Raw genomic sequence first — 23,025 nt, 5'->3', positions numbered from 1 at the left:
TGGTCATGTTTATGAGCAGCTATTTGAAAGAGGCAACAGTGTAAGTGTCAGGGAAGTGTGACACTTTGTAGCAGATAAATAAAACTTAAATAAAGTAAAATCATTATATTATTACATTGTCCGCTCAGTTGTTACATTTTTTATGATATTTAAAAAAAAACTCAGCCAATAATCAGCTCATTATTACAATATGTGTAGATATAATATTATTGGCTGCTAGAAGCCTTCATTTAATAAAAACTCCACTTCATAGTGTAACAGTGCGATAGTATAGCCAAAAAATACAGCACAAATATGATTTAAAGCATACTGCAGTGAAAAGCTTTGTGCTGTTAGGGCTCAGGCAACTTCCACTCCTGTTTTCCCAAATTAGTATAAAATATCTATCTATAGAGTAGGCTAGCCAAGATTAAGTTTATGACAGATTAGGCTACTTTAACATGAATTCTTGGCCGTGGTCCAGCTGAATAGTGGAAATGCACCTTTAGTCAATTGTGTTTTTCTATCATACAGCGATTAATTCACTTCCATACTTAAATGCTTCCACGGTGTGCCCCAGATGTCCAGAGAGCAATGGAGTAGAGTAGCAGGAGTGGAGGGAAGCATGAAGGAGGACGTCAGCGAAGGCAAACCATTCAATCTGGCTGCTCGGGTGGCACTTCTGGATGCGAGTTTGTTTTCTGGAAGTCTTGGTGTTCTTGAATGACATGTACATTTATGTCTGCATCTTAAGGTAAGGTTAGGTTTTACGCTTATGACATTCAGTGGTACAGCGGTGAACCCACTGCACTATTAAGGTTTTGCCAGGTCATGTTGCCGCAAAGTCATGATACAATGTGAGCAGACGACAACTGTCAACATGATTCGTTTATTTTCAAAAAAAATAAAGAATCCCTCACTCCCTGCAGTTTGAGGTCAACTCTGGACACAGATGGCCAGTTCCAGATCAGTAAAAAGTCGAGCGAGATCCATCAAGACTACTGACCAACTCGGCCATCTGAGAGGAGCCAGTTCTGCCAACCCTGGCCACTGTAAAGACAAACTGAACCACATCAACAGAAAACAGCATCTCCACATCAAACAGAACTACCAACATGCACTTAAAATGAATCTTTTATTTTTTTCAATCCTCATCAGATTGGGTCAAAGTTTAAGGCATGACAACACAAACACTGGTTTGCATGCATGTCTTTTAAGACAAATGTATGTACAAGGAAGGGGGGTATCTGCAAAAGAAGGTTTACTACATCTATTCACAAACCATTTGTCTGTTCAAATGGAATAATGCAAAATGTAAAAGTTTAAATTGTTTTAATTCTGTTACAAAATTAATAAAAACAATATGAATTCAGATGCTTAATGAGGGACAGTTTTTATATTTCCGTTTGAAATATTTTCAACACAAAAAGGAGATGACCAACATGTAAAAACAACTTTTTTTCTTCTTACAGGTAATTATATAAAAAGGCCCGAATGTCTCATCACTTTCTTTATAGTGTGAAGAAACTCCGTTACAACTGTATCCACACTGCAGTACCGAGACTTGGCAACTCACTCCTACACCCACCCCTGCCTACATGGAAACTTCAGGAATCCTGTCTTACAGTGAACGCTTTGCTTTTAAGCTGTCTCTAAAATATGGAGTCCCGTAAAGAATGTAGGTAAAAATTTATTTCAGAGCTTCACAGATAATTTTCCTTCACAATGTAAGCAAGGGGGTGGGGAGAGAAAGGAACAAAAGAAAGGATATCTAAAAATTGTTTACATTTCTAAAAACGTAGTTGAGGGAGGATTCATGAAGCCTTAGAGCCTGTAATGTATATATTTATACATATATATTTTAAAAAGCATAGTATGGACACCAGGTTCTGGAGGATCAAGGTGTGTTTGGGGGGAGGGGGGGCTTGGGGCAGTCAAAAATGAGTTACAGATTTAGTTTATTATATACTTTACAATTCCATGTTTGGCATACATGTCCACTAAAGTGATAACAAGCGTTTGAAAAGAGCCGTAAACAAAAGGTGAGAAAACAAAAAAAAAGGTAAAAACCCCTCTTTTCCCTGGGTCCAACTCCAAGTTCCCTTCATTCCTATTTCATCTACGTGTCGAATCAAAGTACAAAACCCCTTTCTCTTTTTCTTACAATAACAATGAACAGATCCAACTGAGATTTCAAAATGGCGTCCTTCTGCTCTAGCCCGTCAACGCCATTCTCTATCCCATACTGACTTTCAACTAAGGGGATCATTTATTTAAAAAACAAAAAAAACAAAAAAAATCCAAAAATACACACTGGACATCCACATACTCACAGGAGAAAAGCGTAAAAATACAAAAATAAACTACACAAAGATCTTCTGCATCATAGCTTTCTAATTTTTTGGGAGGTTTTTGCTATTTTTCTTCCGTGTAAGTGTGCATGTTTGCATGTGGCGTGTATGTGAATGTATACTGCAAGTCTCAGTTGTTGTTGCCAAGTCAGTCCCTCTACCCAATCCTCTTCCTGTCTGCTCCTCCGCTCGCTTCACGGTGGCAACATCACAAGCGGGTCTGTTCTCGCACCAGTGCACCCCAACGTCACGACTAGGAGTCCAGAGCTGCACACGCTCAGTGTTGATGTCTCTATTTTTGTGTTTTGAGTGTGAGCTTAGTGATGTCCTTCCCCCAGAGAAAGAGGGGTGGGGGACACGTCCTTTGTGTGTGTGTGTGTATGTATATATGTGTGTGTGAGAGAGGGTGTAAGGACAAGTGCTTTGTTTCGCTTTCTGTTGCGAGTTGTCGGATGAACTCCATTGCTGCCCCTGCAGTCCTCTGCCTGCTTTGCCCATGCCGCAGTTCCTCATTTCCCTCCTCATCCAAAACCAGCTGGCATCACCTTATCATGCTGTTTGTAAAAAGCTCACCTACTCAAAACCTGCCAGGTGCAAATGGCATATTTAGGAAAGGATGCGGGAAGGCCAAAACAGAACAAAAAAAGAAGATGAGGAAGACTTGGCAGAAGAAAGAGGCTATTTTTTTGGTTCTTTTTTTTTTTTTTTTTTTTTGGAACGCCACCTTACGTTTTAAAAAGAGGGAAAAAAGCACCAAAAAGAGGAAACAAAAGTCAAATGTACTTGATCATTTCTTTTGTTCACAGCTGGAAAAGGGTAAAGGATGAAGGGGTCAATGCTGACAAAAACAAAACAAAAAATAACTGGGCTGGGTACAGTAAATGTTCTGTGGTGTTTGTGCCTATAGTCCCTAAAGTTGCTAATGGGCTGGGGAGGAGTCAGAGGGTGGGGCTGGAGGAGAGTCCTGCCGGCTGGGAGAGGACAGGGAGGGACAGAAGAGAAGGGGACAGGCCTCAGCATCGCCTCACTGGTCCATCCGTGCTTTCTTAGGACCAGCTTTCCTGTAAACGAGAAAGACCATACACCGCATAAGTGCTGTAAAACAAATGAACAAACAAAACAAACAAAACGTGCAAAACAGCCACCTCAGTGCTACTGCAGGGCCAAGTATAAGAGGCTACAATGGGTACAGAGAGATGGATGAGTGATCTGTGTAAACTTACACATCTGGGGAGGACACTGCTCTTTTAGCGGCCGGCTTGGCTGCGGCATCTTTGCTTGACTCTGAAATTCAGAACAAAAGCATAAATTGAAAAAAAAAAAAAAAACACAGCTACACACAGCGATGAGGGGGCCATGCAGGCCAGAGTTTCCATGGACATTTTATGTCAATATGAAACATTTTTGAACACTTTGGCTAAAATCCAATATGGCAGTGTCATCAATTGGCCTGATCTTGGCCTCGGCACCTCCCACGGTATTACCAGACACACCAATTATTTTTTAGGGCAAACACAACAACTGTTAAAGCTTCTCTTTTGAATATTAGCCAAAACACATCCTGGCTTATTGCAGCACTCCCTAGTGATCAAAAATGTTTGCAGTCCCTCAAAATGGGGTTCCGTGACCATGCAAGTTTGGTTTTGATACATCAAAGCGTTGCTATGACTGGACCTGAGTGCACATGTGTGTATTCTGTAGATGGATGAAAATGACAGCAATAGGGATGCACGATAATATCGGCACGACATCGGTATCTGCAGATAAAAGCTTAAAAACGTAATTATCGGCATCTGCAGATATGAACATTTCTGCCGATGTACCTGGCCGATAAGGTGACGTTCAAATTATGCGCACGCGAAGCAAATATTTTGGTTACTATGAGCGCCAACAACGTAATATAACACGTCGCCTGTGTGGCAGTACTTCACAGTATCAGAGGATGTTGACATGCTATTCGTCAGGAAACTTTTCAGGAGATGGAAGAGGAGACGACAGCTTGGCCGTAACGTAGGTTGCATGCATAGATGCAGACCACCCGCGTGCAATGCTTTGCAACATTACCTGTTGCGCGCTAATAGAAGTTAATAAGTTGCTAGTTAGCTAGACAACACTAGCTAGTTAGCTTGCATGCTACGTGATACCAGCGAAGTTGATCTCATTTGACGGGATGTATAACGTTATGTCACGAGCCCACGCTATCTGTACATGGCTTACTTTTGCATATATGGAATTTATATAGCTAACTTGGCAATAAGGTTACATAGATTAGTCTAGAAATCCTAGAAGGGATGTTATTAAACTGTAAGTCAGTTAACCAACGTTAGCTTGCCAAGTTAGCCAAGTTGCATTTCCAGAGTGTAGTTGTTCAAGTTCAAGGAGGTACTGTTCAAGTATGAAAATTGTGACGTGAAAATATAAATAAATCTGCCATATTTTAAATCATTTCAATAGTTTTCATGAGTGAATGTCTATTTCTAAAATGATACAAATCAAGTTATTAATGTCCTGTATCTACAGCAATACCCTATCATAATAACAGATTCATTCTAGTACAGGAGAGACTTTTCAATAATTAAAAAGCAGAGGTGTATATATCGGTATCGGCAATCGGCCAAAATGAGCTTGTAAATATCGGCATATCGGATATCTGCTAAAATTCAATATCGTGCATCCCTAGACAGCAATGTTATGACAATGAAACAGTGTGCCAGTTGAGCTGTCTAACATTACTATCAGACCAATTCAAGCCCAAAACATCACAGCAGACTACATAGGCTGCCGCTGAGCAAACAATTAAATCCAACTCTCGAGTTTGTGTTTTCTGGTCATGCAAAATCAGCTGCCACTGGGTCAAACGATGATACTTAAACATGCCACTAGAGACATTATAACTTTTCCCCATTCATTTTCAATGGAAACTTGGCATATTAAAGAAAAAAATACAGCGGGCCTATCAGTTAGCTGCCTATAAGCACCCAACAAGGCATTAGGACGGACATTTTAGCGTTGCAATGGAATTGATAGAGAAACCGTGGGATATCAAAGAGCTCCAAAAACACCCATAATAATAATAATAATAATACCTTAATAATAATGGATTTTATTTGTAGCACACTTTAAAATACAAAGAAGTCAAGAACAATGTGCGATTGCGAAGTTTCTCCGCTTGACACCAAATAATAACAAGTAGAAACACGATGTGCGCCTTGCTGCTTGGCCCCCAAATATATATAAAAATACGGCTGACATAATTACTGCAGTTTCGCCAATTTGGTTTGGTAATTATATCGTATAACATCTGGCAACACTACAGATAAATATGAAAACAAATGTAACCGTAACAATAATGTATACATTAGATTTACTCTATTGTGCTGTACCAAACAAAGCGCTCAACACTGAGCTTTTAATACTTTCACAAATGGTGCACTCGACCCACCTTGGAGCCATCGGACTTGTGTGGCAGGGCCATAGCCCTTCTCATTGCGCGCGGCAATGCGGAAGATGATGGCGGGCTTGGTGGTGTAGTCGATGTGGGCGTTGGATAGGCTAGAGGACTGCACCAGGCAGGATGGACTGGGCCCGCAATACACCCGCATGAAGGCCAGCTGGGCCGGTGCCGACGGCTTGGCCTCAGTGGTCTGCGAGCTCTGGATGGCCAGGTACACGGAGTACTCGATGATCTTGCCGGACGTGACCGACGGCGGCTCCCACGTCAGGTGCGCACCGTCTGGGCTCTGGAGAGAAACGGTAGATGGACGAGATGATTCAGTTCTTTATGAAAAACTTACAGTAGGTAAAGGGATAATACATACAGGACGATCAGGTCTACAACACACAGTGGTGAGATGGACATTTCTTTTGTTTTAGTTTGCCTTTATATGCAAACTTGATTTGTGTATGGTGTTGGAACGTGTGCGTGTATGAGCTAAGGGCGGGCGGTATTATAATTGTCTATGGCATTAAGTCATCCCACCGCAAGAATTTCGCAACACCTTCAATGCCGGGATATTTTGTAAAAGCATGAAATAAAACATGCAAATTTACTAGAATTTTGTCTGTCAAAACATTCCGCATAAGTCACTGGAAGTCTACTTAAATCTTTTGCCTGCTGTTACGGAATGAGATATCTAGCAAACGGATTTGAAATGGAACGGACATTATATATTTTTGGCCACTGGTGGAAAGTTTGGCACTGTACAATGGAAAGCTCGACAAAATTCCTAGCAGACATTGGTAGGTAAGTCACCTTGCTGATTTTGATGGCACAGGGTGCCCCTGGGAAGCCAGGCAGGCAGGTCTTGAAAGCGGATATTTCTGAGAAGTTGCCACGTCCGCAGGCATTGACGCCTGCCACGCGAAACTTGTATGCTGTACCCGGCTGCAACTCCATCCTCTTCATTTGGGTGTAGTCAGGCATGGCTCCTGAGTCATCCTGAAATTCACACACGTACATGAGCTTGTGCTTAAGTGCTTATGGGGAAAAGTAGATACATTAAAGCACGCACACAATTCCATCCTAATCCTTTATCTCATCCTGCTACAAGACATTCACTAGCATTAGCAATATGTATTTTCACAACTTCAAACTTGTGGCACATGAACATCAAGGCAGTTCCGCAACAACCACAAAGGTATCACACAAAAATACTAGATTTTACGGAGTCTCACCTCCGAGTAGGCGGCGTCATCTCCTGGTACATAATAATGAGTCACGACCATGTTGGTCACCTTGACGATTCCCACATCGTACCACTGGTTCTCCTTCTTCACCGGCACTCTGATGGGGGCAGGAGGTGCACTCTGCTTCTGCAAGACCAGGAGGTCCAGACGGCACATTATTTTGAATTTGCGCCTCCAACAATATTAAAACACCGGTCATAGAGCATGGAAGTAGACAGAAGCTTGTAGTTTTTAAATCTTAGCATTAACACTTCCTGGTTCCAGAGAAAAAAAAATCCCTATGGAAAAATGAATGGGTTTTTGCAAAATCTGCCAGCAGAAAACCTAGGCAAGTTAAAATGTAGTTATCAGTCTGTCTTTTGTAACAAACTGTCTTGTAAAAGTAAATATGTTGCTACCGATATGCTATAGCAGAAAAAGAATGGACTACATCGTGTCGCTTGCCTCAGGCAACATTATGGACTCGAGTGGTATCCATGGTTACAGACAACTGTTAAAAACTCATACCCCACGGTTTCTTATCAAACTTAACATTACAGCTCTAGCACCCATAGCACATTTATTTTTTTCACCACACTGTGGCTATCAAATCCTTAGGCAATCGATGTGTATTAAGATGTTTTCATGGTTCTTGTGAGAACACTTGTAAGCACTGATCGGTAAAGCTAGCTACTGTTAGCTTCTGCTCACCAAGGGACTTGCCTTGTATGTTATTTTTTGCTGGTAGCAGAGGGATAGCAACAGACATATTTTAGATATATACTGGGTCTAAAGTCTATACAGACACGACATACATACACATACATTTTCTAAAATCCCATTCATTCTCTCATAGGGATTTTCTTTTTAAAACCGCAACTTGCAAAAATGTTAATCCAACGCAAAACAAAAATCACTCCCACACTCAACATTAGTGAACACTAAATATTGAGTTGGCTAGTTGGCACTATTTAAACTAGGTGCATGTGAAGGGCAACAATCCAAAAATAATTTTTTGACAATCTTCAATGATAAATGACTGGCTTCATCAGCCTCAGATTACTTACCCTCACCTCAATGCCATTGGCCACTTCAGCCAGTGCTGCTGCTGCCTGTATCTTGATGGGAGTGGCGACTGCTACTGCTGCAAAGGTGTTGGATGGTGCCAACGCTACACACATGGGCACAAACGGTGTTGGTTACAAATATGTGAGGAATATAAATAGTAAATGAGTCATCTTCACAGCTCAGAATGAGGACGTGACCACTAAAGCGTGCTCTATGAGAGCACTACGTGACCACTAAAAGGCACTAGCACTGTGTGACCACTAAAACGCACTAGCACAACAAACAAGGCTGACTTCAGTCAGTTTTTTATTGCCACAAGCGACACACTGCACAACACACACTTGGATTTTATGGAGGCAACACAGGACACACACTACGTGAGTATTAAGTCTAATCTTACTCTCTGCAGCCATGCTGGGCAGCAGCCCGGCGACCGCGCTGGAGACGGCGGCCGCCATGTCGCCATGGCCGTTGCTCTCAGAGGCGGGGTCGTTGAGGCTGTCAGCGGGGGCCAGGCCCTCGGTGGGTGTGGCCTGCTGCTGCTGCTGCTGCTGCTGTTGTTGTTGTTGTTGCTGCTGCTGCTGTTGTTGTTGTTGTTGTTGCTGCTGCTGGGCGGCAGCCTGGGCCTCCTGGAGCTGATGCTGTTGCTGGACGAGTGCAGCCAGCTCCTGTGGGGTCAGCACGATGGGGATGGTGTGGTGGTGCTGCTGCTGCTGCTGCTCAGAGCCACCCTCGCCTGGAGAGAAATACAAAAATGGGAATTCAATAAATTCATCAAGACAACACCGGGGCCCTGACACAAACTTGTGATCAAACTTCAGTTATGCTTTAGGATATACTATTACAACTACTCAATAGTATTTCCAGATTTTCAGAGAAAATTGTGAGTTAGTGGCCCAATCATGAAAATGTTGCTTTAAAAAAAATCTTATTTCCCTACGGATATCATTTACACTAAATGTTTCCATTGACAGGTCATCAGAACTCATCTGAACTGATCCTGCATTGCTAAGTACGCAATAAAGCAAAACAGCCCCCTCTGTCTACTGAACATGTTTCAGGCTCCAAGCCCATCGTACCCATTGAGGAACTCCTGCCTGCTCATCTCACCATTAAAATAGGACTCACTCATGACAGCCTGCTGGGCAGCTTGCAGCACTGCCTGGATGGCCAGGGCCTGGGCCTCCTCGGAGGCTGCCTCCTGGATGGCCAAGGCCTGGGCTTCTTCTGTGGCGGCGGCCTGAGCTGCGGCCTCTGCTGCGGCGGTAACGGCCAGCTCCTCAGGGGTCAGCCCTGTCACCATCAGAGTGGTGGACTGGCCCTCTGACATGAGCTCCGGGGGCAGGCTTAGAGCCTCTGTCTCCTGGGACGACGCTGCTGCTGCTGCTGCTGCTGCTGCTGCCTCCATCTGGAAATAAGGAAGAGGAAGAGACGTGAGAAGAGGGGTGAACTCTAAAATGGGGAATTACAGGGAGAGGATACTCCCAACAACAAGGAGGTTTATCGGGTAAAAAAAAAAAAGAAAAGAAAAAAAAGAATTGCCCGTGTATTTGAACTGCAACACATTATGTATCTAAAGAGCCAGCAAAGCTTGTGATGAAAGCATAACAAACATTAATTGTTAGCTCTCCCTTTTGTAAGAGTGGCAAAAAAAACTAAATGTTGAGTGGTTGTGGTTACACTGATAATGAATGGCAAGTACATAAAAAATGTCCTACAATACAATTTCAAAAATGAAGGATGTGTCCAGCAGTGTATCAGTGGTACCTCAGCCGCCTGTGCAGAATCCCCCTCCTCCATGGGCATGGCGCCCTCTGGAGGGCAGTCTGTCTGCATGGGCTCCTCAGATGGCACAGCCTCCGAGCTGCCCGCTGCAGTCAGCTCGTCCTGAGTGAGCTCAGCTGGTACTGCACCTGGCGACGATTCAGTGATGGACGAGATGGACTGAAGGGGGAGAAGAAGTGGGCAAATTCAGTCACACAATCACTACCAGCCATGCTAGCAAAGACATTTGTCCCGTCAAGCCGAACTGAGGCATGGTGAGGTGCATACTTACAGGTACCGAGGGTCCAGGTGCAGGTGTGGCCTGAGTAACCATGGTGACGGCTCGACTAGATATAGCGGCCGTGGACGATGTAGCAGGCACCTCTGTGCTGCTGGATGCTTCTGAAGACTGTTCACTTTGTTGGGCTACACGAGCACACACACACACACAGAGTCAGATTACATGTCATACACTCAATGACAATCTGAAAAGCCAACATTCTAATTGATAAATAAGATATTTGTTCGCTTAAACTAAGTGTTCGAACTGAACCACCCTTATTGCCAACCAATATCAAACTAAAAACAGTCAAGACTAATGCTGCAACTAAAGCAAATTACTCAATAGCTCCAATTTATCTATTGACTTTTAAACTGTTGTTCTAGGCATATTCTAACGAACAAAGATTAAGATGAGAACATGATTTAAAAATGCATCTTTTAATGAATGGTTAGGACTAATTCAGTGAGGGCAGTTGATTACAGGAGTACACATCTGTTTCCTTTGAAGAAGCCCATGGTAGCATTATGAGATCCAACAAACCCATAACTCCTTCAGATTCATTTGAATGCAACTCACATTGGACTCGCATGCATATAAATGGAGAAATCTTTCACTATTAAGGAAGTATCAAATTCTCTGGCGTTCTCTAAACTTGGGAACTCAACAGCAACGTTATCTCCAGCCATAAATGTTGCAATGACAACAATAACAGCAGGCCTAGACAAGCTTTGGTTTAACACTGTAACACTATGACACATTTGGAATGTGAACAGTCTGTGAATAATATGTTATCTGCTAGCTAACTAACTTAACGAGAGGAGTCATCATCAAGAGCGCAAACGTACCTCATCTTCAGATGCTCGAGCATAACTGCTCCCATGCCAGGCAAGGTCCGCTTTGCAAATAGCAAGGTCAACCCTTAACAACCTTCTTAGCAAGAATGAAATGCTTCCACATTTTTGAGGTCTTTGGTTGTGAAGGTGTTGCTATCGCCATTGTATTCACTCAAGTTAAGTAGCCTAGTTTACGTGCCTGAGCTTTCAGTCAGCCAAAAAAAAAATCAATCTCATTTGGTCATCGATTTTAGTCGACTACGTCGATTATTCGTTCCCCCCCTACATAAGACTAATGTATAAAGTAAGATGCCAAACAAAGGAAACCTGCATTTGACCCTTGACCCTTGCTCAAGAATGCATTACTGACCACCCCTTTCTCACGTACCTGCGCCTTCTCCAGTCTCCATGTTGCAGGTGGCTGTGGTTGCAGTGTTAGTGGTGCCCGTCTCGTGGGTCTCACAGGGCGGGTTGGAACACACCCTCTGCGCAGTGCCCGTCTGCCCAGCAGCACCCATGCCAGAGGACGCAGTGGTGGCCGTGTTGGTGGTGCCCGTCTCGTGGGTCTCACAGGGCGGGTTGGAACACACCCTCTGCACAGTGCTCGTCTGCCCGGCACCACCCATGCCAGAGGACGCAGTGGTGGCCGTGTTGGTGGTGCCCGTCTCGTGGGTCTCACAGGGCGGGTTGGAACACACCCTCTGCACAGTGCTCGTCTGCCCAGCAGCACCCATGCCAGAGGACGCAGTGGTGGCGGTGTTGGTGGTGCCAGTCTCGTGAGTCTCGCAGGGCGGGTTGGAGCAAACCTGAGTGCCCCCACCCATGCTAGAGGACGCCGTGGTGGCAGTGTTGGTGGTGCCCGTCTCGTGAGTCTCGCAGGGCGGGTTGGAGCAAACCTGAGTGCCCCCACCCATGCTAGAGGACGCCGTGGTGGCGGTGTTGGTGGTGCCCGTCTCGTGGGTCTCGCAGGGAGGGTTGGAGCAGACTCGCTGCGGGACTCCCATGTTGGCGGTGGCTGTGGTGGCAGTGTTGGTGGTGCCCGTCTCGTGCGTCTCGCATGGCGGGTTGGAGCACACGAGCGTGACTGAGCCGGGGGTGTCGCTGCCAGTCGTCTCGGAGGAGCTGGGCTGCTCGGACGTGGGCGATGACAGGATGGACACGGGCAGGTCCTGACCTACCTGAGCCTCTACACTGCTGGGGCTCGTGATAAGGGTCACCTGGGTGGGCTGGCCTGCAGACTACAGCAGAAGGGGGTGAAAGGAGAGGGGAAGAGAAGCAGAAAGTCAGTTTGGGCATTTTATGTGGTTATGTCATTCTGAAAAGGGACAAACATTTCTACATTACAGAAAAATATAAAGGTCTGTGTACCCAACCCTGTTTCCACGTTACTCAGCCTGGCCTGATAAGCACTCTAGAGAGAGAGACTGCTAACTCACCTGTATGGAGGTGGTGGGAAGGGCAGTTGCTGTGGTGAGGTTGGTCTGTGCTGCGGACACAGTGATGGTCGCTGGGTTGATCACCTGACTGGACAGAGTGGCGATGGTGCCCAGTGTGGTTATGGGTGTGGCCAGAGAGGCGTTGGCACTGGCGACGCTTCCACTGGCCAGGCTTGTGGAAACTGTCCCTGTGACTGTGCCCAGGGTTGTGACCCCTACCGGAACAAGCAATGACATGCAGCACAGTCAACAACACACGCTTCTGCAACTTTGTACTGTATTTAGCCTATGCACCATTTAGTTTTTTTTTTTAAATTGTGATTAAAAGAGTATACTCATGATTCGAAGGTTCTACAGTAGGTTGAGTGAAATTGTTAGTGGCATATTCAAAACTAATGTAATGTTCCTAGTGTTGAAGAAATGACAGTTGATATGCAGTATCAAATAATTACCTGTGGTTCCTTTGACGACAAAAGTAGTAACATTTGGCTTAACACCAGATGCAGTTACTGGGCTAACCAGTCGAACTCCGCTCATGGGCATTGTTCGTAGGATTGTCCCAGGCTGACCTGGTGCTCCCTTCAAGACCACCTACAAGACAGAAATAATTGTGCTGATCAGAATGAAGAAGAAGAAAAATAACTATGCTGATTACAATTCCATTGTTGCAGTTCCAAGTTCCCAAGACGTCCTATCTTGGAAGGAACTAAATGCTGCACAATCACCAAGGTTTTGGTATTGGTACCTGAGTAAGGCCCTGCTGCCCTGCAGTGCCCAGCTTTGGCATGGCAGTGATGAACTTTCCAGGAGTGCCCGTGCCAGAGGTCATCATCTTGGTGGTGATGATGTGGATGGGGGTCTTCATCCCCCCACTGCTGGTAACACCTGGATGGACAGAACAAAGGCAAACAGGTGTGTGAAAAATACCACAAGAGAGAACACGCTGAGTCTTCCAATAATACATTGGGATTGTGGTTTTTGTTGTTAGTTTAGTCAATTTGCTATATTTCCACAACATTTCTGACAACCATTTCTTACAGAACATAATTACTCATTACATTTTCCATTTCTTACAAAAAAAAAACACAAAAGTTTTGGTTCCTGTTACTAAAGACCTAATATTCTTAGATGAGTGTGTTGTTTGGTATGGAGGGGGAGCTTACCAGTGGCCCCTTGCTGGGACATGAGGGCAGACATGGGGATGGTCTTGATGATGGTAGTGGTGCCTGGTTTGGAGGTGGTAGTGGGTGACATGCTGCTGACGCCCAGGATGGTGGGTTTGGCGCCGCCCACCCCTGCCTGGCTGGTGGTGATGATGGTGGTGGGCTTACCATCAGCAGACGTTACCAGCTTCAGAATGGTGCCTGCAGGAAGACCCCCTTTTGACTGCAGGACAGAGAACACAGATTAATGTCTTTATTACTACATTGGGGTACCCAATCTTGCCCCTTGAGATCTGCCCTGTGAAGACAATACAAATTATTCAGATCATCCAATTTCTTGAGAAGTGTCTGGACAGTCCAATGCATCCAAGACAGAATCCAAGAGAAAAACTTGCACGACCATGGAGTTATGACTACCACTACACAACAAACTAAACTCACTAACCTAAAACTGAGCTTTAAACAACATGGCATATATTAAGACAAGCATGAACAGCAATGGTTTGCATTAAACCTCATTCTAGCTGGTTAGATGCCTAATGTATCTTCGTTCCTTAACCAGTCGCTTTGGATAAAAGAAAAAAAGCATCGTGAAAATAGAAGAGATGCAAACAGGAAACGCATCAGCAGGGTGGTGGGAAAGAGTCCCGACGACAGCGGCGGTGAGCTCCACAGAGACACCCCCTGCAAAACACATGCACACAAAGGGCCCACACCTGTATGAGCTGATGGAGTGGGTTGGTGGAGGTCTGTCCGGTCAATGCAGACTGTCCTGGCTTTGTCTGCACAACGGACATCACCTTCCCCAGGTTTGAGAACTACAGATTAAGAAGGGAGAGCAAGGGAGTCAAGTACTTCTTAGTTACATGTGCAAAGAAAATGAGAGAGAAAAAAAAAAAAACAAGATACTGGAGATTCATTCTGCAGACGCTTTTATCCAAAGCAACAATACAGAGCAATGTTAGCAATCATTAGTAACAGTACGCATTCTCTGAAGGACTTGAAACACTATGCATTTGATTTCAAGTACTTCCATCATTGGTAGCAGCCATGCTCTTCCACATGAGCTGCAGAAGCATATAAATAATGATGTGGACAAACCCCCTGGACCAGACAGACTGCAGCTCAGTATATACCTAAGCCATCAAGCATTTAAACCTGATAGCATGGCAGACAAGTGACACTTACACGAGAAGGCACACAGCTATTCCTCATTTTTAACACGAGTTAAAAAAAAAACATAGAAGACGACGAAAAAAACAGAACCAAGCACACAGGAATAAAGGTGTAGCAACTAGATGTTTTTATCAAAAATAATTATGATTCTGGACTTGCATATAATGATTTAACCCTAGAAGGCATGGCAGTGTTTCCCAAAGCTACCATGCATTTTACACATTACTTGTTTTTTGGTTTCTGTTCGTTTTACATTTCAGTAGCCTCCAACAGATCCATTACAAACATGACACAGAAACGATTGCCTTTCAGAAAGAGATTATTAATGGTTTAGAAGTCCCCCACTCCACCAAAAGAAAACATCTCTTGCTGCACCTTTAATTTAAAATTTCATTGGGTCAGGCTAGCATTGGGTTATCATTTATCCACCCCTGCAAGTCACATATTTAAACAGACAATGCAGCAGAGGGCTTTCAGATGAGAGACCTACCAGTGTTCCTCCTCCTGCCATAGAGATGGGGCTCTTAACGAGAGTGATGGTCTTGGTGACCCCACCCACCATCGTGGTGACCACCTGGGCTTGCTGTGCCACAGTAACCGTGCCGGACTTGTGCACCGTGATGATGGGGCGCGTGGAGGTGTTGGGGCTGGAGACGGTTGCTGTGCCGACCTGAGCAGCGGCCGTCTTCAGCATGCGGGTGGCGGGGTTGCTCACCTGGAATGGAATGAAGTGGCCAGAGAGCAAGTTTGCAAAAAATTATTTTAAATCAAAACGTAATTTCACCACCACTTCATACGCAAGACTCACTGTCCTTTAGTTCTTTGACATTTTAACCACTGCAAGTACGTTTCATAATGACACTGCATCTGCAATAGCAAATGTACCATGACTGGGGAGGCCATTTTGACTGTGGTGGAGCCTGGCGTTCCAGCCATAGTTTTCATGATGGTGGCCCCAGGTGGAAGATTCAGCACCGTGGATGAGGGCGGGATCTTCTGAGTTGCAGCTGCAGCAGCAGCCAGAGCTGCCATGCCACTCATCTGAGGGCTGCTTCCGATTGGCTGGACACACACACACACACACACAAAGAGAAGCATAAAAGAACTGCAAAAAAAAGAGCATTGGTCTGGCAGTAAGGCAAGTAGGTACACCAGACAGTTGTACAGAAAAAAATGTGATTACTTATAATTAGAAATCAACCCAAATGATCCAGGAAGCCAGTAGGCCTTACCGTTCCCTGTGTGGTTTGTGCTGGTATAACCATGCGAACACCTGCAGGAAGTGATGTCACAGTGACTGGGGATTTCCCAGCTTGGTTGGCTTGGCGCACAGTGACAATGGAGGTGCCAGTGCCACCCTGGGGAGCTGCAACTTTCAGGATGGCTGCAGAAAACAAAATCCAGTTAATTTGCCTTGATCTACCACACTTTGCATCATAGCCAGACAAATGGTGAACCTGAATCAGAAATATATGCACACCTGGGCCACGAGCTGTGGAGGCTCCAAGAGGGCTGCCTGGCATGTTCGGCAGGACGGGTAGGCCTTGTGCTGTAGGGGAGGAGGCTTGGTGCACCAGGCTGATGCCCGTCTGTGGCAGGCTCTGGGTGGCAGGTGCAGCGGACGCTGGCGCGGGGCTCTTGGGAGAGTTGCTGGGCAGAGAGGTAGCGGAGTTGAGGGAGGGAGAGGTGGCCGCCGTGGCAGTGGGGATGTCGTACTTCTGCAGCTGCAGCAGGTAGGTGTCAGCCATGGGCACCGCGCCCCAGCTGACCTCCAGGGAGTTGGTGTTGGCACGGACCAGCTGCACGCGCGTGGGAGCGTGTGGCTTCTCTGTTGTGGAAACGCATCAGGTCAACTTCTTCAGATTTAGACATGACCAGCACCAAAGGTTATGGCGCTAGTCACACAACTTCAGACACTTTTCAGTTAAATATTTAGCACATAAATCCAAACTGATATTAAACATTAGACTAACTATATATACACACACACACACACACACACACACGCTACGCTTGCTGGGGAAATGATTTAAAAAAAAAATGTAAAGCTGTCACCTGTCTCAAGGTACCACAGATCTTTGCAGCACACCTGGTTGTTCCAGGCTTTACGGTACCCATCTCGTCCACTCCACACATACAGTCGAGAGTTGATGGCCACTGAGCAGTGTCCTGCACGGGCTCTTGGTACATTATCTTCCAGGGTGTCCATCAAAACGTTCTCCCAATTCATTGAATCTGGGGACAAATAATTACATACTAACATTAACAATAAGAACTTGTAACTCTACAACATGAACTAGTTACATTAAACCATTTAATGCTGATATGGCTGATATATGAGGACTGAGGTCATGAAATAAACAAATGCCTGCTGGTAAGAGAGTCATACCCAGATTGAGGCTAGCCAGTGTATTTGTACACTTCCACTCCTTTTCATGTGTGGCCACTTTCACATCATCCATGACCAGGGGCACCCAGCCTCCAAAAACAAACATCCTACACACAACAACAAAAACATAATATCACATCATCAAAGACCAGAAGCAAGAACATTTACCAGAGCCAAGTTCATGAAGACATCATGACAAGAGGATTCTTACTTGTTTGTGATAGTAGTTGCTGAGTGGAGACTGCGTGGGAGGGGAGCTGTGCCACTAACTGAGGGCTTGTTCCAGGTGAGGGTGTCTGCCAGAGGGCAAAAGTGAAAAGAGATATTGTTTAGTGAACCACTCACTTCTCCCATATTATCTGAAATACAGTTAAGAGTCAGTCCCCATGGAAGGGATGGACATAATTTGATTGGTTGTTGAGGTCAAACATCAACAACCTTCTGCCAGAATTGCAGACCACACCTTTAAACCATCCTTGTGTCTACTTGTGACCCACCAAATGGTGCCACTGAAGTGAACTAGATTTTAATTAAGTTCACCTAAAGTTAAAAGGAGTTAATAATTACACTCTATCAGTTGTATACACAGGCACCACTGAAGTGAATCACTCAAATTCTTGACTCATGGTCGACTTCCACTCCTTGTCTTTCTTACCTATGTCGAGGGTCCACAAGTCTCCCAGGCGGCAGCCACTCATGCCCCCGTAGATGATGAGCCGGGACTTCTTGGAGTCCTTTTCTGTGTAGACCACTGCAGTATGGCTCTCGCGTGGTGGAGGCAGCACACCGTATGTGATGGGGATGTCCCAGCCCGCCACAGAAGAGCCCGGACGCAGCTCCAGCGTGTAAAGGTCATTTAGATACCTTGCAGAAAATAGAAAAGATTTTTTGCAGAGCACTGCAAACTATTTTAATGACTATCCTATTTTTTGCCGCAGCATACCTGGGAATGTTGTTTTTAGGGTCTTCGCTGTCATTGGCTAGCCCTCCAAACAGGTAGCACTTGTTGCCCACCAGAGAGAAGCTGTGGCCCAGGCGGGGGCAAGGTGGGGGCCCATTCTTCGGGGCTTTTGGCTTCAGCTTCTTCCATTCCCATCTACTGGCCTATGATTCAAACATGTGAAATACAATTACAAACATGAAAACTTTAGCATATGGAAAACTGTCATGTTCCTAAGCTATGAAAATGTCGATTTTTTTTTTTACCTCATGGCTAAGCTTCAGTTTTCAGAAGTAAATTAAACCCTGGTACAGACCAACTTTTTAAGTAACAACTGCTTAAAAAACCTCTGGAGGGCAGTGTAAAAGCCAATCCATCAATAACTGCTTCAGTGAAACCAAGACCTATCCACTGTGAGCTTAAGGGCACAGAAAGAAAAAAAAAAGTGTTGTGGAGGTAATCTTACCTGCAGCTCGTAAAGGTCATTGCTGTACTTCCCATACTCCACCATCCCTCCGAACACCAGCAGTCGGGTACCATCGCACACAAAGCCGTATGCTGCACAGCCTGGAGGGATGTCCCCACGCACAGCTGGGATAAACCACTGGTTGGTAGCTGAAGGTGAATGAAGGAAAACATCAGTTTATTCAGCCTGTAACTGCCATCAAGGATGATGTCATTGTCTACATGCTGTGGTGCAGTGATGAACACACAGGAAAGGGTCATAGATATTAATATCCTGAGCATGGAATCATCAGGAAGCCTGATGGTATGTCAAAGCAGATATATTTCATGCAGAGAAATGCTTCTTTACTGACATTCTGAATGATGTGAAAGACAAAAGATCAATGCAATATAAAAAAAATACCAAAAACAAAACAAGAAACGATATAATCTGTCTTTTATACTACAACAGTAAAAGTTACATTGTGACGAACAACGTACACTGCTGATTGTCACTAGCGTATGCAAGTCCAGCGGAAGTTTGTACTGTTAGCATTTAACACTTCCTGGTTTCAAAGAAAATAATCCCTATGGATAAATGAACGGATTTTTGCAAAATCGGCTAAAAATAATGTGTGAGCGATGCCAGTAGAAAACCAGGGGAAGGCGTTTGGTGAACTACAATGTGGTTTTCACACTGTTTTTGGTAACTAATAGTTGACTTGTCTCGGGGAAAAAAATATTGTAGCGTAGCATTGGTCAAAATATGTTGCTACCAATATGTTAAAACAGAAAAACGACGGACTGCATCATGTCGCTTGGCTCAAGCAGCGTGTGGGGACTCTACAATGGTATCCATGGCAACAGACAATTCTTAACTCACACCCCGCGGTTTGTTACAACTCTTGTGGCTTAAACACCTAATGTATTGTATACAGATGTGGCCATCAAATCTTTATGTAATGTTTTTGTTTACCTAATTAGTTGTTGTGAGAACACTTGTGATGCCTCATCGGTAAACCTAGCTGTGGCAGAGACGTTATAAGACTATCTACGACTTTGGCTATGGTTAGCTTCTGCTCACCCTGTGAAATGGGTGACATATTATCGAAGTGACTTGCTCTGTTAGTCTGTTGTTTTTCGCTGTTGAAAGGGGGATAGCAACAGACATATTTTATAAATCTATAATATGTCTAAAGTCTATACGGAGACGACGACAAAAATGCATTTCATTGAATAGAATCGAATACAGGGTTTCAAGCAGTTATTTTCCAAAAACCCATTCATTCTCCCATTGAGATTTTTTAAACAAACCATGGTCTCTTATCAATATAATGATGCATTTCTACAACACTTTTCCACAGTCGGTACCAAGGACTTTATTACAGTATTAACGTTGACGGCTCGTAACCTTCTCAACTTCTAGTTGAAGATGACGACTAACCACAATTTGTAAAAGATGCAAGTTTTTGAAAGTTGAGACCAGCCACTGAAAGGATTGTGTGACGCCAATTCCGCCATTTTTCATTTGCTTCATGGCGCCATTTCTCTCCACGGCTGGGGTTTAGCTTGGCTAATTTAGCTATCGGGTGTTAGCCACATAGCTGGCAACTAGTCAGATTATGTTTTGATGGTGGACAGAAAACATGAAAACCTCAGAAGTAGAGCGTAGCAGACGGCAAGGCATTGGTGAGAATAATTGGCTAAATGTCTCAAAGTTATTCTGCAGCTCTCCTCCGTCCAACAAACTCATGTCTACTTCCATCACCACATCGAAAACGTTATCATCAACCAGCATTAATGCAAAACTACCCACACATTTGCAAGACAGCAACCTATATTTCACTTAGCATAGCTAGTTAACCAAGATTGCAAGTTAGAACCATAGACGGTCTTCTATGTCCATGGTTGGAACAGTTCTAAAAGTTAAAGCTTGCCTTAACAGCAAATGGCCATAGGTTTTGGCCAGCCAGATTAACAGCAAACTGGCTAGCTAAAAATTAAGCTAGCCAAGTCACTGGCAAACTAACTAGGTTGCATATCTACCAATAATTTAATTCAAGACGGAGACAAAACGCATAATGCCAAAAATGTAAGTCATAAGCGTATATATCTGATATTCACATGAACACGTAAATTAAAATGCAATATCGCTAACGTGTTAGCCACTTGGATAACCGCTAAGAATGCTGTATTAGCACAATACCATTATGCTACCTAGCTAGCTAGTTAAAGGTAGGTGACAAGAGAGCTAGCGAATTTATTTAACCTGTCAGGTTAGAGAGTCCAACGAAATGATTGACTTACCTGTGTTATAAACGTGGAGCTCATCGACGATTCCTTCATTCCCTCCTCCGAAAACCACCATAAGCTCCTTAATAGCAACTGCTCTGTGCCCATGTCTTGGCCGAGGGACGGGACCAGACCATCCAAGAACCCGCTTCCAACGCGGCTGAAGCGTTGAACCGCTGGTTCCAGACAAAGCGGAACCAGGGGATGTCATGTCCTCTAGGTATATAAAGAAGTCCAACCAAAATATTTATAGCACCTGCAGTCCTTTTCAGCCACAGTTAGATAGAGCGTTAGAAAAAGTCAATACTAACAAAAATAGCTGGCTGGCTAACCTGCCATAGGCTAGTGCTAGCCAGCTACGCCAAATGAATACCGACGTTAGCTAAGCTATCCTACTTAGCAGGCTAATTAACTAGCTGCTTGAACAGCACAGGATCCAGTCAAACTCAACCAGGATCTGCTGTCGCTCAATGATAATACATAAGTCAAATTAAAGTTGTTTATTCACATTTGTCTACAAGAGTTCTCGACATCCACATTAAATATGTCAAATTATTTCAGGAAAATGTAAAATCCATGGAAGCCGCCATTTTACAGACGCTCCGTAAGAAGACAAAAAAGCCGGTTCGTCTGCAACAAAATCCCAAGTCCTTTAACTTGCAAATTTGCGTGCATACACTGCTACCAACAGTAAAAACAATGTCTGTTATGGTCAACCCTCAAAATGTCGCATAACGCAATTACATTTTGAACCGATCTCCCCCAGAAGCCAGAGAGTACTCCTCCATGGGAGTCGCCATCTTGTAACAGCCAAATAAACCTCCTCCGCCAGTTTAAAAAATGGCGACGTGAAAAAAAAAATACCGATAATTATGCCGCAAACCTAGATGTAGTCATATAGTAGTGAAGCAAACCTAGTTTTTAGCTATCTATTGACAATATTAATCAACGACTAATGAATGGACAAAGAAGGTGTACTCAAACATAAATACAACCTATGTATGACATCTTATCTCCATTTATAGCAGGCAGCTATTTTCATGCTTCCCTGGGAGTCGCCATCTTGTCACCGATTCAATGAAGGGATAAAAACCTGCTCCTTACAAAGTAACGTTTTAAGTGTGTGCAAGACCCAAGCACAAGCTAACTACTACTTATCGGTTAAGCTACATTACACACATGTCTGCACTTTCCTGTTGCACTTTTACCAATATAAACATGGTGAAGCTATTCCAAGGCGTCAGCTTGATTTAACTCAACGTAACGTTAGCTCATTACCCGGTAAAGCCTACAACTAGATGCACGGATAGGTATATGCCATACAAGATCAGGATATTTATTTGAGTTATTCGACAATCACAACAGAAATACCACTAGTACAATTCAAGCGTGTTTCTTCAATTGTTATGATTTTTCACGCTGTCTAGTGGAAGCAGCCATCTTGTCGACAAATCAGCCCACTTTTCAAGCTCCCTCAAGAAAAATGGCGGCTCCGTTCACCATAACAAAACATAGTTTACAGGAAGCAATTTCCTATAAATCAGTATGCATTTACCTTGTTTGAGTTACTATTCTCCAGCAGATATTTTAGCAGGTTTAGTTTAGAGACGGTATTCCACGACCATTCGATTTACGAAGAAGTATCTGCTCTCATGCTTGCCTGGAAGCCGCCATATTTTGAGTCTGGAGGGGAGTATTTACGAACGATGAGCCTTCAGCCCTAACAAATATGGCGACTCTTTCAAACATGACGTTTAGCGATAACGAGATTGCTTGAGAGCGTTCGTTCCCAGTGCTTTTATCCCGTTAGTGAATTTCAGTGTACATATGTAATTTGTTTCTGCAGAATATCCACCAGAAGAGGAAAAATACATATATTATGTGGGTTATTGTCCCTCACTAAAGATGGCGACATAGGTCTGCGAAAGTTTTCATTCAGTCTGTGTATTGGCTGCCGTATCCATGTAAAGTTTGCACTATTCTGACAATGTAGGTCAGTCTGGATTTTTCCATCAGCAAACTGTAAACATTCAAGATGCTACTACTACTGCCATTACTATTAATACTAATGCATATGAATCGTGGTAAATTAGCCTCATTCTGTTTCAACAAATCAATGAACTTTTCAAAACCTATGCAAAGCAAAACCTGGTAACCTTTAATAATTCAGCTACTGTTGCATCCATAGGCCTAAGTACTGTGTGCACCAGTTATGGATGTTTGATATTCAGTGAAATAAGGA

The 23,025-nt window shown here is 44.1% G+C and overlaps 1 protein-coding gene across 5 annotated transcripts; it reads right to left on the bottom strand.

The window, feature by feature from the left end:
• Window positions 1-1,296: 1,296 nt before the first annotated feature.
• On the bottom strand, window positions 1,297-22,953 carry hcfc1a (host cell factor C1a). 5 transcript variants are annotated; one of them, XM_012841184.3, is made up of 28 exons: window positions 22,339-22,953; window positions 20,799-20,999; window positions 18,514-18,662; window positions 18,051-18,211; window positions 17,763-17,971; window positions 17,319-17,403; window positions 17,108-17,214; window positions 16,774-16,953; window positions 16,199-16,546; window positions 15,951-16,102; window positions 15,604-15,780; window positions 15,209-15,433; window positions 14,259-14,360; window positions 13,543-13,765; window positions 13,125-13,264; window positions 12,832-12,970; window positions 12,380-12,594; window positions 11,332-12,181; window positions 10,120-10,253; window positions 9,831-10,007; window positions 9,174-9,471; window positions 8,464-8,799; window positions 8,063-8,166; window positions 7,005-7,142; window positions 6,583-6,768; window positions 5,773-6,070; window positions 3,554-3,614; window positions 1,297-3,391 (listed from the first exon to the last, which is right to left on the bottom strand). In XM_012841184.3, exons 2-28 carry the CDS (start codon window positions 20,992-20,994, stop codon window positions 3,355-3,357), a joined length of 5,427 nt encoding a protein of 1,808 aa, XP_012696638.2. In that variant the 5' UTR covers window positions 20,995-20,999; window positions 22,339-22,953; the 3' UTR covers window positions 1,297-3,354. The 5 variants fall into 5 exon arrangements, with proteins under 5 accessions (XP_012696638.2, XP_031423223.1, XP_031423225.1 ...); XM_031567363.2 differs by lacking the exon at window positions 22,339-22,953 and adding an exon at window positions 21,779-22,053; XM_031567365.2 differs by lacking the exon at window positions 22,339-22,953 and adding an exon at window positions 21,779-22,053 and having other exon boundaries at window positions 8,069-8,166.
• Between the last annotated feature and the right edge of the window lie 72 nt (window positions 22,954-23,025).

The sequence above is a fragment of the Clupea harengus genome, chromosome 5 (assembly GCF_900700415.2).
Source record: "Clupea harengus chromosome 5, Ch_v2.0.2, whole genome shotgun sequence".
NCBI classification, from domain to species: domain Eukaryota; kingdom Metazoa; phylum Chordata; class Actinopteri; order Clupeiformes; family Clupeidae; genus Clupea; species Clupea harengus.
Note: the sequence above shows the minus strand (reverse complement) of the source record. Positions and strands in the feature narration are given on the sequence as shown.

Bases quoted from the DNA above. Each gene is read 5' to 3' on its own strand.
- hcfc1a (XM_031567363.2), bottom strand. The intron at 15,781-15,950 runs GTAAGGCCTACT...GTGTGTGTCCAG, and splicing joins CACAAACCACACAGGGAACG to CCAATCGGAAGCAGCCCTCA. The intron at 10,254-11,331 runs GTACGTGAGAAA...GTGCTCGTGTAG, and splicing joins GGAGACTGGAGAAGGCGCAG to CCCAACAAAGTGAACAGTCT.